Source organism: the organism of the source record quoted next, unplaced genomic scaffold, assembly GCF_019419815.1.
Source record: "Pyrus x bretschneideri cultivar Hongxiangsu unplaced genomic scaffold, Pyrus_bretschneideri_v1 Contig23, whole genome shotgun sequence".
NCBI classification, from domain to species: domain Eukaryota; kingdom Viridiplantae; phylum Streptophyta; class Magnoliopsida; order Rosales; family Rosaceae; genus Pyrus; species Pyrus x bretschneideri.
Window position 1 is genome coordinate 2013382 of NW_025999535.1, and position 17533 is coordinate 2030914.

A 17533-nucleotide genomic window follows, 5' to 3' on the forward strand; every position below is an offset into this window, starting at 1 on the left:
GTTTTGTGTGTGAGAGCAAGTTCAGACCATGCGGAATCAGCTGCCCTGCTGATGTTTTTCCCCTAAATTCACATCAATATTATTTCCACAAACTCAGATTCGCAGTGATTAGAAGTGATTTTAAAACCTTTTGAACCAAACACAAAGCAAGAGACTGCGACAATACAAACTTGTAATAAATCCGCTATGTTTTCGTGTACTATTCATCTGAACCACACTAGGATTCTCAGTTTCACAAAAAGACATGAGCACAAGGTAATGCATCATCATCATCATCACACTTAGCACGAATAGATTTAGTCATACTCTAATTCGTCAGGAGTAACTGGCCGTTTGAGAGGTATGACTGATTTCTTCTCCACGTCACGAGATAATGCCTTCCTCATATCTGAAACGGGCACAAACTTGTTAGAAAGGTGAGAATGAAAAAATGTTGTGATAAAGAAATTATGAACATTGTGAGAACTCACCTAACCCGTCTTCCTCCCCTGAATAGTACCGTAGCACTCGTCTATAGATTACATAGCCAAGCTGTGGGAACAAATAACAGCAGAAAAAGAAACAGATAATGAGCATTGTCCTGATGGAAATTGCAGAATATCCAAGTCAACTATGTCAGCTTCCCACAAAACCACACAAGCACATAGAAGCTCCAAATCATATACTTGGGAGTTCTCAAAAGGTGCACATTTGTTATATTGATATTAAAGGAATTACTTTCAAATCTGTACCACAAACAAGAATTTTTTTTCACGAAAAACGGAGAGTATGCTAGAAATATAGGTAACCTACTTTCCACTGATTTCAACTGGGCTGAAAATACAAAGCAAACCATCTCCACAGCTAAAGAAACATTACCTTTTCGTACATCTTTATGGCGGGTGTGTTTGATGCTCTCACAAAAAGATCAACAAAGTAACCCTTATCACTGCCAAATGAAAGTTGTTAAAGAGGTGAGGCATAAATGACAAAGACTTGAAACTCATACAACCCAGTAACACCTTGCTCTCAACCTAAAAATGGATTCACAAGACAATACAACCCGCAAAAAAACTCCCAAAATTGTAGAGAATTCAATGCTCATTTTTTAAGATAGAAATTAGAATTACATGACAAAAGGAAAATGGGGTCCGAATGGTCATAGGATCACTTCACCTATCATCAACATATATCTGAGTTTGTCAAGAAAAACTATTATCGGAATTTCTATTATCGCAATGAAATGATAAGTGCAAGAAGAAGGCCAAGTTTCTATCATACATCTTATCGCTGAAGTTTTCAAGCAAGTTCATGAGTTTCTTGGCCAACTGCTGCCTGCGATATTCTGGAGAAACAGTTACTGCAGTTACATGACCATGCCATGACTCACCTTGCCCCTCAACCTTTCCCATAACTGCAAATAAATCAAAATCAGATAGCTATCTGTAAACCTATCAAGACTAAAAACACGGCTTCGAAGGAAAAGAGAAAGAGAAGCAAATCATATTAGTATCAAGAAGCAAGCCAACATGGTGACCAATTGGAAATATCCACCCTCTATTCTCACATAACCTGAATGAACAAATCGGTGAGCATCTCGTACGTGTCACTAACACTCCATTTTCGAGAACAATACATAACAGAAACTAATCCTAGACACTCGGGAAGCATTTAATTCTTCACAAACCCGTATGCTAAGCAAAGGCCCGTTTCTTAATCTCACCCCCCCCCCCCCCCCAACCACAACCTTCCGCAACATATTGTCTTTAGCAGTCGAATTCCATCAATTCCATTATCCAAGCAACCAACTTTATACCAACGGGCGATACAACAAACTTAGTAAAATGTAATTTTACAAAATATGAACAAAATAGTAGCATTATATACCAAGTCAAGTGCTAATTTAAGCATAGCATAGAAGAAAAAGCTCAATCCCAAGTTCCAAACTTCTTATCCACCCTCCATTTTGTACTTACAATGGAAAACTTTCAACCCCAAATAAATGGGATTGCAAGATATCATTTGTAAATGCAAAACTACAAATATATATATTGCCATTTTCCAAGGGCAAAAGCAAACATGAGAGAGATATGGGGTGCTTACTGTAACCCATAATTCGGTGTCCAGGTGCTTCGGCAACATGAAAGTAGTCGGGCCATCTCGCCAAATACGTCATATAAAACGACATATTGAACTGCAAAAGCACCAGATTTATTAGAAATTTGCACAACAATTTCAGGAAATTGGAGAAGAAAGTGCAAGGAAAGCGAACTGGAGGAGCAAAAGGAAAGAACTTTACAGTTTCGGTGAGGTGGTCGAGATTCACAGAGGTGAATCGAAGAAGATCATTGCAGCGGAATCTGCGTATCGTCGTCATCTCTCTTTGGAAGCTTGAATACTCGAAAGAGTTTGACCGGTGTTTCAGGACGGTTTTACCGCCTGGACAAATAAGTAATTAGACTAGAGCCTTGCTTGAGAATTGAGAATTGATATCGGGATTTCATAAGAAACACCTCAAAATTAATTTTAAATATTTTTAATTTTCTCCAATATCTTAACACAACTATTTCAGCAAACAATATTGCTTGTAACAAAGTCGAATAGTTAGAGATCATATCATTTTCTTCCTATTCTTCCTTGTTTCGTAATTGACACACAATCTTTATAGCGAAAAACAATCACATAATTGTTGCTTACCTCCATACAATTCACGTATCTCAATTCTTAGATTCATAATGTTATAGCATACATACTATTTTTCTTCTTCTTTGTCATAAAATGCCAAAAGCACTCGCATTTATCAATCAACACTTACATGAACAACAACATGCCAACAAAAAATTGACTTAAAAAAACCCCGCTGTCATATGTTTTATTAATTTGCTGATGTGATGTGCTCAAAATAAATGGTTAGATTGGCCCAAGTGTTACATTTTCATGTATAAATTGATAATGTTGGTGGCAGTGTCACTCTTCTTGTATATACCAGATAAGCAAACAAAATCAACAAAAACCCAGAAAAGCAGCTCACAAATGTAATTATATGAATGCAAGATGACTCGGCATCTTACTTGATAATATCAGACTCGTGTCTATGATCCTGATTAACTCCTTACGATACCAAATAAAAAATAATAATAATCACTCTTTTTCTTTATATACAACTCAGGCCAGAAAACACAACCCCTAAATCCAACTGAATCGGATGTAAAACAAATTCGAATATAATTTTCTAAGGCGAAATTTCTAACCGTTAAATTGGATTAGACAAAATCATGAAATTTTTTTCCAACAGCCCAATTATATTAAATTACAAATTTGAAGCCGATTTTGACATGCAATCGGTCAATCAGGTAGGAATCGTTTCGGACTAACCTTGATGGCGTGCGTCGGAAAGTTTGAATCCGAACAAAGCTCCAAGGTTTTAGGGAGATGCTGTTGATGTGAAATCCAACATGCAAAGGTTGAAGGAGAGGAACTTCAATTTGAACGATCTGGAGCAGAGTGGCTGCTTGGTGACGACGGCCGGGCAGGATAAATTTGGGGAATTTGGATCAGTGGCCCCTTAATATTTTCCCAGTCCCTTATCTATAAAAATTCACACTAACTACTCATACTTCCTATTGTTTACAATTTGCCACCTTCATTCATTTAAATTCACTTTTCTGTTAATCGATGACGCGTGAAAAGAACGTGTGCCTTTTTTCTAAATCATTCTCGTCATTTTGTTAGAGTGCTGTTAAATTCATCCGATTATTTTATTTGGAGTGTGATATCCACACATTCATTTTTACTTTTTTCATACTTTTTTAGTTTTAGCCTCGTCGAATCAGATGATTTGAAGAAGATCAATGAACATAAATTAACAAGAGTATGTGAGAAGTAAAAAAAAAATATGTGAATAGCACATCCTTTTATTTTCCATATTATAAATTGCTTCAACTTCAAATGACCCAGTTGCAGAAACTGACGAGGATGCCCTTAAAAGTGGGTGCCAATTGTAAAACAATACAAAATTTGGATGGTTGATTTATAAAAGGATTTAGTTTATGTGTCATTCATGCAATTTTATCATTAGGTTATTTTAGACCCGAACCGAAAACCCAAATCGCGGTCCGTTAACCCGCACCACAAAATATTTATTCTTTTTTTCGATCTATTTAATTCAGGAAAATCAAATCATCATCATCTTCCCCAAATCCGAAACCCATTCAAAACCCTAGATGGATCTGCTGAAGGCAGAAATCACCAAGAAACGGCAGAGACTCGAAGAAGACACCGGCGGCAAGCGATTCTTCAAGCGCTCCGAGATCGAGCAGAAGCAAATCCAGAAGCTTCGGGAGCAAGAGAAGCGAGAATTAGAAGCCAAAGCCCAGCGTCAAGCCGCCGCCTCCAACTCCGCCTCCGCAAGCGGCTCTTCCGCCGCTAAATCAAACTCCAATTCCGCCGCAGCCTCATCCTCCGGCACCACATCCTCCAACGCCGCTGCGTCTAAGTCGTTAACCGATGAGCAGAACATCGACAATATGAACCTTCCGAAACAGGAGGTCGTCCGCCGGCTCCGATTCCTCAAGCAGCCCATCACTCTCTTTGGCGAGGATGATGATGCCCGGCTTGACCGGCTCAAGTACGTGCTGAAGGCCGGGTTGTTCGAGGTCGACAGTGACATGACGGAGGGGCAGACGAACGATTTCCTTCGCGATATTGCAGAGCTGAGGAAGCGGCAGAAGTCGGGGCTTGTGAGCAAGCGGCAGAAGACGGAGGTTGATGGTGGTGTGGAAGATGGCGAGGGCGGGGTCCGGGAAGACGATTTGAGCGCAGATGGGTGCTCGAGCGGCGTCGATGCTGATAAGGATTTGAAGCGAATGAAGACGAATTTCGAGGAGCTGTGTGATGAAGATAAGATATTGGTGTTCTTCAAGAAGCTGTTGAATGAATGGAACCAGGAGCTGCGTGAGATGCCGGATGCGGAGAGGAGAACTGCTAAGGGGAAGTCCATGGTTGCTACATTCAAGCAATGTGCGCGCTACTTGCATCCTCTTTTCAAGTTCTGCAGGAAGAAGGTACATTGATTATTGCGTTGGGTGTTCTCATTCGGTTTCGATTATGTTGTTTTAGTTAATGATCAATCACATTGTGTTCAACTTATATACATTGTGCGAAAACGTAATCAGTTCAATGATCAATCACATTGTGTTCAACTTATAACATTGTGCGAAAAAGAACTCGGAAATAGAAAGCCGAAACTATGCTTTTAGGTGTAAATTCCTTATATGGTTGATCTTAGAAGTTGGAAATTAAAACCCAGTTCTTTCTTATTGTATAATTCTCTTTCAAGTATTACTTGTTTGAGAATCATATCGACTTGATAAAGAGTTAGGGAAAGAATTCGAAGGAATGCTCTTCGGTGTGTATTTTTCACACAATTGAGCTTAGAATTTAAAACCCTGTGCTTTTTTCTTGTTGTAGTTCCCTTTGGATTGTATAGTTTTAGTTCACTTGATATTTAGATGTATAATTCGACTGTCGTATTTTGATTTGTAGATCCTTCAAGATGATATTCGCATAGCATTGATGGTGGTGGTTCGGTGCTGCATGAAGCGAGACTACCTAGCTGCAATGGACCAGTACATCAAGCTGGCTATCGGGAATGCACCGTGGCCAATTGGTGTCACTATGGTTGGCATCCACGAGCGTTCAGCTCGCGAGAAGATCTACACCAACAGTGTGGCTCATATCATGAATGACGAGACAACTCGGAAATACTTGCAGTCAATCAAGAGATTGATGACCTTCTGCCAACGGCGCTACCCAGCCATGCCTTCAAAAGCTGTGGAGTTCAACAGCTTGGCTAATGGTAGCGACTTGCAGTCTCTGCTAGCATCGGAGGAGAGGGCGGCCGCTAGCGGAAATCAAGACTCAGACGAAAGGCTTCTGTTAATGCCAGCTCCATAGAAGAGCTTATCATGTATAGGACGAGAATGATCTGTTTGTGTGAATTTTTTCAATGCACAATCAAACCGAAACTATGTTACGAAATTAGCTCGTATCTTTTATTCAATCGAAATCGTTAATCGATATTGATCGGGATTTAACATCTTGTAGCTTTGTTCTAGAAATAAGATGTAATTTTACAAACATTGTGAATGCATTCGTTTTGCACATTTGATGTTCACAAACAAAGATCATCGACTCTTCCCAAAACCAAACGTGTCTTCAACACCATTGTTCACCTTGCTTCTCCGCATGGCGGTCGTGTCTGCATACGCCTGGAGAAACGAAAACGACAGTAACTTTAGATGTGGGTTATGCCAGTTAACTAGGGCAGCCGGCAGCGTATTAGCCCATCGCACCAAGAAGAAAACCATGAAAACAAAGAATAGAGAAAGATGTACCAACAAGTGCTAATTAGTAAGGCTGCTAAGATTGTCACTACGACTGAGTGCAGAAGCAGCCAGCTACCACCAATCACTACCACTCCAGTCAGTGTAATTGTCCGTGGCTGACACCTAGAAACAAGAAACTTACATATTAGATGAACCATAAAACCTTGTTTGATCTTTTCGAGTCTATTTGAAAGTGTTTTTAGAATGACTTCTACGTGTTTTTCAAACATCCAGAACTGCTTACGACAACATTTGTATAAATGCACTTGGTAGTGTTTTTCCAAACAAGTGCCGACTTTTAACAAAGAGCTCGTATGAGTAGAAGTACTTTCTAGAAAAGCATTTCAAAACATACCCTTAACTGGATGACCTGAAATTCAATTCCAACAGAGTCCACAAGCTAAGACGAACCCAAGGCAAACCTAACTGAACCAAACCAAACAAACCGATTCAAAACAGAAAAAACCTTATTTAGAGCAAGCAACAGGAAAATAGGGAAGACCCAGGAGAGGGTGAAAGCTCATCAGGATGGCTTGGTGTCCCAAACCGTGTCGTATTCAAGAGAAAGGTAGTTCATGTAGCCATCCATGTCTCCCACAACTCCGTCTTCGTCCAAGAACTGAGACTCTTTCGGGTCAAAATTGCTGCCAAAGACGACATTTTCGCTACAAAATATTTGCCGGTTTCAGACAAGTTACGGAGATGAGCGGCACCGAAACTGGGTTGCAGAGATGGGTTTGTACAGAGGCGAGACGAGGTGGAGAATGGAGGAGTGAGAGAAGAGGGAAGAGATACTGACTAACTAGGCTAACTCACACTTGCATTGCTTTGCTTATTTCGATTACAATTTGTTCAATAACTGGATACACAAGTGAGTCGGGAATTCAATAGCCAAATGACTACGAAAATTTCACAATGCACCGGAGAATGAGATACACTATTTCTGTGGATGGCTGGATTTGCGTGCGGTTCATAAAAATAGTGCATCACATACACGCGTAAATGTTACTTTGATGTTATATTTAAGTATCTTGAACCCAAATCCTGATAGTTTTATCCAGAGACGCAGAGGCAATCTTGTTCTCCTGATGATGGCAGGAAACAGCGATGACAGTGTCTGTATGGCCTTCGAGTTTCTGAACCATTGTTCTCGGCTGGAGATCCCATAAGTAGACGCAGTGATCCTCCGACCCGCTCACAATGTATTTACCATTTGTCACAGAAAATGTAGATGTTATGCAAAACACCTTGTTCACATGACCTGTATAGATCTTCAGAAACTTCCCCGCCGCGTAGTTTGACAGCCGCTGCACCCAGAAACGAAAAATGGAATTCACATTTCAATTAACCAGAATTACAGAAACAGTCCTACATTAGTAGCTGATATTTAACGGGATGCACAAGTTATACACAACCACTGAGTCTCTGCTTAAATCAAGAACTAGGAACGAGATGTCAAAAAGCAACACACAAATTGGCCAGCAACATGATGCACCTTCTTCTTCTCTTGCGGTTTTTCTAGGGTACGAACAAGGAACAAGTACGAACACCTACAAATGATGCATCAAATATGTGCATAAAACCCATCAAATAGGCCAAACATACCACTCTCAATTGGCCACGGTGATTCGGTGAATGTCAAAAGGCAAAACTCAAATCGGTCAGCAACATGATGCACCTAGTTTCTTCTATTGCGATTTTTCTAGGGTTTGAACAACCAAATAAGTATGAACACCTAAAAATGACTCTTAAAAGAGGTGCACTATACCCATTCAATGTGCCAAACGTACAACTCAATCGGCCATGACAATGGCCAATTGATGATGGTATCTCCAGGTGTTCGTGTTTTCGTACTTTCGTCAGACCCTTCTCTCAGACTTACAAATTACACTGCTAATCAACTCAGACACACAAACAAATTGCCCTGCCCAAATGAATCATGGCACGTTTAATGACAGTATTTCCAGGTGTTCGTATTGAGTACGTTTTCGTGCTTCCGTCTTAATTTTTTTTCCAGAATTACCAATGACATTCATTGCTAATCAGCTCAGAGACACAAACAAATTGCTACCCAATTCAAACCGCATGCTGATGAACATAAAAAATCACTACTTTCATGTACCCACAAAAGAAAAACCCCAACATTTCAACGGCGAATCGGAACAAAAACGAAAGGAAAATGCAGATGGAATTCTTACGAGGGTGTCATTGAGAGTGGCGACGAGTATGAACTTGCCATTAGGCGAGAACTTGGCGAAGGAGACGGAGGCTGATTTATCGTCAATCAGCGTCTTCAGCAGAGTTCCCGACTCGGTGTCCCAAATCTTACAGGACCCGTCGTGGCTGGCGGAGACGACAAGCGAACCGTCGCGATTGAAGCTCACGGAGGTCAGAGGCATCGAGTGGGCCCGGATAGCGTGGAGGCACTTCCCGGTCTTGACCTCCCAAATACGCATCGTTTCGTCGAAGGAGCCGGAGACGATGAGGTGGGACTGGGGATTGAAATTGACGCAGAAGACGCGGTCGGAGTGGCCGCGGAGGGTCTTGACGCACTCGCCGGAGGGGGAGCGGGCGTCCCAGATACGGAGGGTCCGATCGTCGGAGGCGGAGCAGATGTAGTGGGAGTCGGAAGACCAGGCAAGGTCGGAGATGCCGTCGGAGTGGCCGAAAAGGCGGCGGAAAAGGGTTAGGGCGGAGGCGGACCAGAGGATTACGGTCTTGTCGGTGGACGCCGAGGCCAGAAGGGTGCCGTCGTTGGAGTATTTGACGCAGGCGATGGGGCCTTCGTGGCCGCGGAGGGTCTTGAGGTGGCGGTAGGGCCTGTAAGGCGACGCTTGGCCACTGCCACTGCTTGCCATCGCCTTCTTTGGTACCACAATTTCACCAGCCCCACAGCCGAAGACGGAGTAAGACTTTAATCTCTTCAAATCATAATCACGTGACAATCACGTGACATCTAATATTTTATTCGTATCCTTGGGTGTATTCAAATATAAATTAGTCAAATAATACAACGTGAATTTATTCTAATTATCTACTTTATTGTGCTTTACCTTGCTCCTTGTTCCGATTGCTCATAAAAAATTACTCTCGAAATACAGGTAATGTGTTAAATATTCTCATTGTCCTCTTCTCTTGGTCACTCATTCGGTGACCAAGGAAATCAGGGTCGCTTATTGAGATCCATTTTTTTTTATAAATCAAAGAGTAAGTGATCACGAATTCCTTGATCATCGGGTGACCGAGGAACATTTCCGACAAACACAAATTGTGGGAATGAAGAAAGATAACTAAATTCATGAGAACCAATAAAATTAGTTTGAGGGATTTGTTTTCTTTTGATGAATAGCGGAGAGATCTTTTAACAATCAAGTACAAAACGAACTCATGATCAAGTCCGTAGGCTTACATATACAGAGAACAAAGAAATGACAAAACAGCATACTTCAAGGGCCTTTTTACTCGTCTACTGGAAAATACGCGGCCGAGAAAAGAAAGAGCCAACCAGGGACCTTCGCATACGAAACTGAATCTCGGTTCGGCCACATAAGGTTGTTAGATGGACAGGGACGATCATGGCGGCACACCTACCGTCCACAAGTCGTATTTTTCGATCATGGTAAAACTGCATCTCATATAGGGCTTCAAAAATTACACTTCATAGGCACAAAAGGGCACTCTGTTAGACAAAGCAGAAAGTAAGAGCTATCAGTAATGCAAACCTTTTACATATTGTCGTGCAATGCACACAGGCATACATCTTGTAACTATGTCGGCGGTTCGTTGATTTGTTTTGAACTATCTCATATCCTAATTATCCGTCGGATTTTTGATGATTCATGTAGATAGATAATCATCAGATCTATTTATCCTACTCTAATTTGCTAAATGTGTAAAACAATCCCAAAAAAAGATCACTCTGCAACTGCTTATTTTGCATATGTGAGAGAGGGAGAAAGAGAGGTACATGAATGGATTTGGTGGCCACAGATTCTATCATTGCCATGCTTGGTTTTGTCCTACACGGCCACATAGTCCACCTCGTCTGAGCTTTCATCGTAAATTACATAACCAACATCTCGAGCATCCTCATTGCCACTACCATGATCGCTATTGTAACTGCTCTCAGAAAAACTCACAAACATTGAACCATCAGATGAAGGACTGCTCATCTGCGATGCCAATGGCAGACTGATATCACTATATGGCTCACTGTCAAACATTGGGTCCATGTCGGGGTAACTGCAAAACCATTCGGAACCAGCGACAACTAAGATAAGCCAATTTTCAAAGACCTATTCATTCTAAATTTGGAAAAAGAAAATTAAAACAGAAGAACAGAAAGTTGAAGTTCCATTGAAATACAACAGTTGAAGAGTAAGCAAACCTTCCTTCTGGTGGAAGCTCAGCCAGCAGACAGAGATTAGGCCTTTCTTCTAACACCTGCTTCAAGGGAATGGTGCTGCGACAAAATTGACCCAAAAAAAATCACTATTAAAATATCTGTGACACAATACGAACCGAAGATCAAATCCCACCGTCAGTATGGTGGCGGTTTAGGAGATGGGAAGGCTCTATTCCATTACCTTAAGGTGTGGCATCTCTGAATCCAGTCATCCTCAGATGCCAAACCTTCTCTGTTAGATATATCCTGTTTGAGGCAATAGGAAAGTAAGCATCACTCTGAGCCCTCAACTTTATATTCAAGCTTACACAAAAAGAAGATGATGATATTTTATACACCCACAAGATGTCTAAGGAACTTGAAATCCCCAGCAAGAACAGCTGTCAACAACCGAGTCGCCTCCACCTTCAAAAATTACAATTTCGGTTTTAGAGAGAGAGAGAGAGAGAGAGAGAGAGAGGAGGAAGCACAAATGTAGAGGCACAGTATGAAGTGCTCAACTTTTTTTTGTAAAAAAAAGTGCGCACCATTTTGAGATGCATGCAATCCCGTAGAATCAAGACTTCCAGCAGATTCCCACCTGTGCTGCTTCCAAGGTTCCTGAAAAATATGAAGTTTCATTAAGCCTATGATACAGAAACTTAATAAAAAGTCTCCTCTATTAAAGGTAACTGACCTTAAAAATGATCCAGTGATCGAGTAGGAAGTCGAGAAATCAACGTACTTTAATTTCTTAAATCCCTGAACAAGTACCCAGATATTAGATTCCAGTCTGACAGAACACAGTTATTTCACCAAAAAATTGTTGTAAAATGTATTACTCCTCCCAGTCATTTACTCAATGCATAATAACTCATGTAGCAATTCTATCTACATATTGTTAGGAATCTACTATAACACCAAACAATATAAGACTCGAGGGTATTGTTTCTTAAAATTCCCGAGAGATACCTTAAGAAGTATACGAACTTTATAATCATGTAACTTAAACCCTCTGAGGGCCAATGATGTTAGATGAGGGCAATTGTTCACCAGATCAACACAAGTTGGTGATTTCAAACTGTCATCTCTACCTGAGATTTGTCAAACATGAGTAAGAAAATATTTTCTGAGAACATAAGGTGGGGTTCCTCATGAAGAAGTGCAATACCTGATTTTGAAGATTCAAAGAACAGACGTTCTATTGATTGACAGTTTGCACTCACTGACAGCAGTGTTTGCCTCAATTCAACGTGACTGAAGATTGCACAAAATCAAGAATCTTGTAGTGTAATCCAACAAACAAGATTGCAAAACATCAAAAACTGAACTTACAGGCCAACAATCTCCAAATCAACAAGAAATGGGCAAGCACCTAGGGCCCCAGAGAGTGACGTATTATCCATTCTTTCAATATTGTAAAGGTGCAACCTTCTTAGAAGAATCCTTACAACAAGCAAAAGAAAGTATAAGATAAATAAGTAAGTCGCCCGAACAAAATTTTCAAAGTCTTAAAATTCAAGCATACCCTGGAGCACCATTGTTCGCGCCTAAAGGGCTTAAACAGGACCTACTAAGAATCGATGACTCCTTCCCTTGTCGTGATCTCTTATCATTCCATGAAAAGTTGGATACATCTACAGAATTCCTGATGGTATAAACTAACGGTTGACAAGATCCAATTGGCGTAGTTGGGCCTGGAACTACCCCAAGCTTAAGAGACCTGAATATTCAATTACTCATAAAGGGGAAAATGTTATACAAATGAGACTATCATGTGCTAGTGCAACATCAAATTAGCGTTAAAATGAGGAAGCATAAAGTATGAAATTAGAACTGTAAACTACAGAGATTCAAAGTTTTCACTTGACACAAATGCATGAGTAGACTGTTAAGACTGAAGTTTTTTTTGGGTCAAAAACTCTTACCGGAGAGATTTCCCTGCTCGGTGAATCATTGTGGAAACTACCGCATTGTTAACTTTTGGGACAACTGTTGTCAAGTCAATATTGGCGTAGCAAGAGGAATCCATGGCACACTTATTAAACATTGAACAAGTAGCAGCAGCATAGCATAGGCTTTGTGTATCAAGCATGGAAAAGACCTGCATGTCAGCATACACTCAGATAATGTATGAATTTCCTATCTAAATTCTGACAAATAAAGTAGTTCTGGCATGCAAACAGTTGGCGCTAAGGCCATTTTTAGATGAGGGATTTGCAAGTGGAAGTGTATTTGGGCCAGATCAGTTAGAAATGAACTAGAAACATTACCAATACATAAAGAAGGGATTTTAAAATGACTCATTTGATCCCTATTAGTGTATTGCAAGATGTATCTACTCTTTTCCAATTCCCCATCTAATATTTTGTAGTGCATTTCTAACTAATTAAGCCTAAATCCCTCATCTGAACATAACCTACAGATTGATATATCCACGGAATAAATGAGAAAAAAGGGGCCTCGAGGCCAATGCAAATGATAATTTCGGTTTCGATTTGATGGGGCACACACTAATCTCTAATAATCGCATATGAATTATGGAATCAAATCAATAATATCAGTGATCAGGCAATTAAACATAACCCACCAATGCAAATCAACCAAAATGCAACTATCAAATCTTCAATTTCAAATGCCCCAAAACGAAAATCAACAAAACAATACAGCTTTCCTATTCAAACCGATCGCCAAAATCAACCAAAATGCAACTATCAAATGCCCCAAAACGAAAATCAACAAAACAATACAGCTTTCCTATTCAAATCGATCGCCAAAATCATATCAAATTACGCAATCAACCCGCTGGATTCGCATTCAATTCAGCTCGATTTCGATTCTGCGTACCTTGATAGTAAGGTCGGGAGGAAGAATCCAGGCGAGCGAGTTGTGCTTGGAGGCGCGCTTCCTGGCGGAGCGCTTGGCTGCCTCGAGGAGGACGGAGCCCAATTGGAGGGCGCGATCGATGAGCTTGGTCTGATCGGCGTCGGAGGCCCGTGACTCGAGTAGGCGCTCGAAGGAGAGGTCGATGGCGAAGGGCGGGGAGTCGGAGAACTCGAGAAATGTGTCGAGGAGGTGGTCACGATCGAGCTGGTTGAGGTTTGGGGTTCTAGGGTTTTGGGAGGGGCAGGGTCGCTTCGCCATGGATGACGGGCTGTGCAGCAGGGTATCCATAGCGGGTGGTTTATCGAAGCCGAAGTGGTTTTTTGAGGTTGGAGATACGGAGTGGGCGTGGTTTGATGACACGTGTTTGTATTTGCGTGGGTTTGGAAGGTTTTTTGCCCGGTGAGGTTATCGGAGCCCCTATATACTACATGGTTGCACATAACTGCACCAAATGCTTTTGTTCTTTTCCTTTTTTCATCAATAGATTCACTCTCATCAATCATTCTAACATCAAAAAAATTTACAGGTCGATTACACATTGTTATGCAAACAATTTAAAATGCATGAAAATGGATGATTATTTTAAAATATTTAAGGTATTGTTTACTTATTTGAAACGGTCAAAAGTTTTGAAAAAAAAAAAAGTAAGAACAAAGGAGAATTAGTACTGGTTTGGTATTGATGTTCTTTTATAAAAAGTAGGTATAAAAATAAAAAAAAATAAAAAAAAACTATACTCAAAAAAGTGTTTGGTAACCATTTAAAAACAACTCATTTTCATAGTTTTGGTTGAAAAAAAAACTAATTACGTGAAACAGCAAAAATGAGCTTATTCTCACAGCATAGCAGAAACAGTTTTTTTTTCAAAGTACAGCAATACTAAACCAACCCTTAGATCAACTAAACATGCTTGGAGTTAAGAATTGTAGTAATTCAAATTGTGTTTGGTTATAGTGCAAATTTTGCTTCATGAAATCAAAGAACCATGCAGTCAACAAAGAATCATGCCATTAGTTGCCAAATTGAACAGAAAACCTTTATAATTAATACACGGAAAACGGTGTTCAAAGTAAATGAAAAATAGGTTTGCAGAGAAAAATAAATTCATAAAAAGAAAAAGAAAAAAAAACAAAAAAAAGTATCCTTGAATATTTAGTCAATTATTTTAGGTCTCCAAAAAATATGTAAATAAATTGAGTGTGGTGTCCATGGACAAAACTTTGTTGTACAAAGAACAACTTTAAATTTTTTAGTTTAACTTGAAATTTAAAAGTGAACTAGAAGCCCAAGATTAAAGGATATCACATGCCGGAAGGCCCAAAATAACTGAAGGGAGCAATATGCAACATGAGTAAACCCAACTTCACCATTATGAGACACTTTAATTCATATATTATAGAATTAAATATGTTTTAATTTGATTTTAAAACATTACTAATTTTTTTATATAACGATATTTTACTCTAGATGACTAGAAATGAGTTGGCAAGTCACTGACTAGATATCAAATTCAATATAATACATTACCAATAAACTGTAACACTAGTCGATAAGGTTGATTATATTCAACACTCACTTTCTTGCATTTGGGCATACCACATACAAAGTTCATAACACACTCTTTTCTTTCTCAATGGATCACGAACAATGATTCAAATTAAAAAAAAAATAAAAAAGCTTTAAAAGTAGTGATAGCTTGTCATTCACAAGAATGTGTGTGAGGAACACGATCTGATATACCAATATTATAATACAAATGGTTGGAATTTTTTTTTTCAAATGTCCAACCACTTGTATTTTGACATTTAATATGTCATGTTCCCAACATATTGAAAAATCTATCGTCATTCACACCTGAGCATGTGAAATGTTATGATTAATTAGTTTTCATATTTATAGACACCGAATTTTGGTACACCTAATGAAAAAAGCATAAATCAATAATGAAAATAAAGAGAACATTGCAAGAGGAGAAAACGGGAAGTGAAAATCACTACCCTTCAATTATGTTGATATAAAACAAATGTCACATCCTGACCCGGGCTCGACTCCGACGTAGCACGATATTGTACATTTTAGGCCCCGACCACGCCCTCACGGTTTTGTTTCTGGGAACTCACACGAGAGCTTCCCAGTGGGTCATCCATCCTAGGATTGCTCTTGCGCGAACTTGCTTAACTTCGGAGTTCCGATGGAACCCGAAGCCAGTGAGCTCCCAAAAGACCTTGTATATGGAGGTGGGCATGTACATGTAAGGCATAGATGAACCTCTCCCTTGGGCGATGTGGGATCTAACAACAAGAGAGCAACAAAAAACATAACTTGCATTTCAAGTATATTTAAAACCCCAAATAAATAAATAAATAAAACATAACTTCTATTCATTCTTCCAAGCATGTAAGATTAGTGAGAACCCAAAATCTTGCAACTGGTTATCTCTCAACTCCTGAGAGGAGGATGACCAACTCAACACAGAAGGATCTAGAACTGGCAAACCAGTCCATAACTTCTTGCTTTCATCTGTTGCAACATTGAGGCAAGTTTGGAACATGAAAACTACATCTCCCATTGGATTCCCAAACAGCCAATTGTGCACATCCCAAAACACCTCAACTCTCATCCCATCTACCACAATTATGCGATTGCCTCTAAATTTCCAGTTCAATCTCTTTACCTACATCAGGAAATTCGGTTTAGGTCAATAAATAATTTCATAATTCGGGTTTTCGTAAATAAATGTTTTGGTTTTCAACTTAGGTCGATGCCTCACTTACGACCTAGTCAAGCATCAACTTCATAGCAGTTATGGTTTTAGAACATGTTAACTCATTTGTAACGCACGAAATTGTGTTGATTGACTGAACCATAATTTTGAAAATGTACCTGCAACACAGTCTTATTGTCAATGTTGATCACAAGATATGGCTCATGGAGGCCACCGGCAGTTTCACACTTGATTTTCACATCATGGGTTTTGCCCAAATCACAAAACTGTGCCTTTGCTCCATAAAAAATTTTCCCAAAAATGTGCTATCTTTACATCAGGTCGATTACACATGGTTACGCAAAAATTTTAAAGTATATAACAATGCACAATTATTTTAAAATATTTAAGGTATTGTTTACTTATTTGAAACGGTCAAAATTTTTTATTAAAAAAAAAAAGTAAGAATGGTCAAAAGTTTAAATAAAAAAAAAAGTAAGAACAAAGGATAATTAGATCAACTAAACATGCTTGGAGTTAAGAATTGTACTAGTTCAAATTGTGTATGATTATTGTGGAGCCAAAAATAATCAAGAGGTGACACGTGAATTTTTTGATTAAAAGGACAAAAATAGCCTTGAGGCATATTGGGATTGTCACATCCCGGCCCGGGCGGGACCACTTCCCAAGCCCGACTCCATCGTAGCACGATATTGTCCGTTTTGGGCCCCGACCACGCCCTCACGGTTTTGTTTTTGGGAACTCACACGAGAACTTCCCGATGGGTCACTCATCCTGGGAATGCTCTCACGCGCTACTCACTTAACTTCGGAGTTCCTACGGAACTCGAAGCTAGTGAACTCCAAAAGGCATCGTGCTAGGTAGGGATGGGAATATACAGATAAGGATCACTCCCCTCGTCGGCACACCACGACCAGGGTTAGGCTCTGATACCAAATTGTCACATCCCAGCCCGGGCGGGACTACTTCCCAGGCCCGACTCCACCGTAGCACGATATTGTCCGTTTTAGGCCCCGACCACGCCCTGACGGTTTTGTTTTTGGGAACTCACACGAAAACTTCCCGATGGGTCACCCATCCTAGGAATGCTCTCGCGCGCGCTATTCGCTTAACTTCGGAGTTCCTACGGAATCCGAAGCCAGTGAGCTCCTAAAAGGCATCATGCTAGGTAGA

General features: G+C 40.0%; 5 protein-coding genes across 6 annotated transcripts; 1 reads left to right on the forward strand and 4 right to left on the reverse strand.

Annotated features, from left to right (window-relative positions):
• Positions 1-155: 155 nt before the first annotated feature.
• LOC103960127 (N-terminal acetyltransferase B complex catalytic subunit NAA20) lies at positions 156-3585 on the reverse strand. Its single transcript, XM_009372544.3, has 7 exons — positions 3355-3585; positions 2279-2418; positions 2083-2173; positions 1261-1393; positions 859-928; positions 471-531; positions 156-388 (listed from the first exon to the last, which is right to left on the reverse strand). Exons 2-7 carry the CDS (start codon positions 2354-2356, stop codon positions 297-299), a joined length of 525 nt encoding a protein of 174 aa, XP_009370819.1. The 5' UTR covers positions 2357-2418; positions 3355-3585; the 3' UTR covers positions 156-296.
• A 552-nt stretch (positions 3586-4137) lies between these two features.
• LOC103960125 (pre-mRNA-splicing factor 18) lies at positions 4138-6069 on the forward strand. The gene is made up of 2 exons (XM_009372543.3): positions 4138-5042; positions 5524-6069. The coding sequence occupies exons 1-2, from the start codon at positions 4203-4205 to the stop codon at positions 5932-5934; spliced, it is 1251 nt and encodes a 416-aa protein (XP_009370818.2). The 5' UTR covers positions 4138-4202; the 3' UTR covers positions 5935-6069.
• LOC125478119 lies at positions 6036-7189 on the reverse strand. The gene is made up of 4 exons (XM_048585907.1): positions 7182-7189; positions 6891-7030; positions 6379-6489; positions 6036-6248 (listed from the first exon to the last, which is right to left on the reverse strand). Exons 1-4 carry the CDS (start codon positions 7187-7189, stop codon positions 6196-6198), a joined length of 312 nt encoding a protein of 103 aa, XP_048441864.1. The 3' UTR covers positions 6036-6195.
• LOC103960124 (COMPASS-like H3K4 histone methylase component WDR5B) lies at positions 7165-9223 on the reverse strand. The gene is made up of 2 exons (XM_009372542.3): positions 8564-9223; positions 7165-7672 (listed from the first exon to the last, which is right to left on the reverse strand). Exons 1-2 carry the CDS (start codon positions 9221-9223, stop codon positions 7388-7390), a joined length of 945 nt encoding a protein of 314 aa, XP_009370817.2. The 3' UTR covers positions 7165-7387.
• Positions 9224-9679: 456 nt separating this feature from the next.
• LOC103960123 (F-box protein SKIP17) lies at positions 9680-13938 on the reverse strand. 2 transcript variants are annotated; one of them, XM_009372541.3, is made up of 13 exons: positions 13597-13938; positions 12678-12853; positions 12278-12472; positions 12085-12195; positions 11921-12006; positions 11722-11843; positions 11447-11511; positions 11298-11370; positions 11113-11175; positions 10952-11016; positions 10753-10827; positions 10333-10607; positions 9680-10021 (listed from the first exon to the last, which is right to left on the reverse strand). In XM_009372541.3, the coding sequence occupies exons 1-12, from the start codon at positions 13921-13923 to the stop codon at positions 10385-10387; spliced, it is 1581 nt and encodes a 526-aa protein (XP_009370816.1). In that variant the 5' UTR covers positions 13924-13938; the 3' UTR covers positions 9680-10021; positions 10333-10384. The 2 variants fall into 2 exon arrangements, with proteins under 2 accessions (XP_009370816.1, XP_009370815.1); XM_009372540.3 differs by having other exon boundaries at positions 9680-10044.
• Between the last annotated feature and the right edge of the window lie 3595 nt (positions 13939-17533).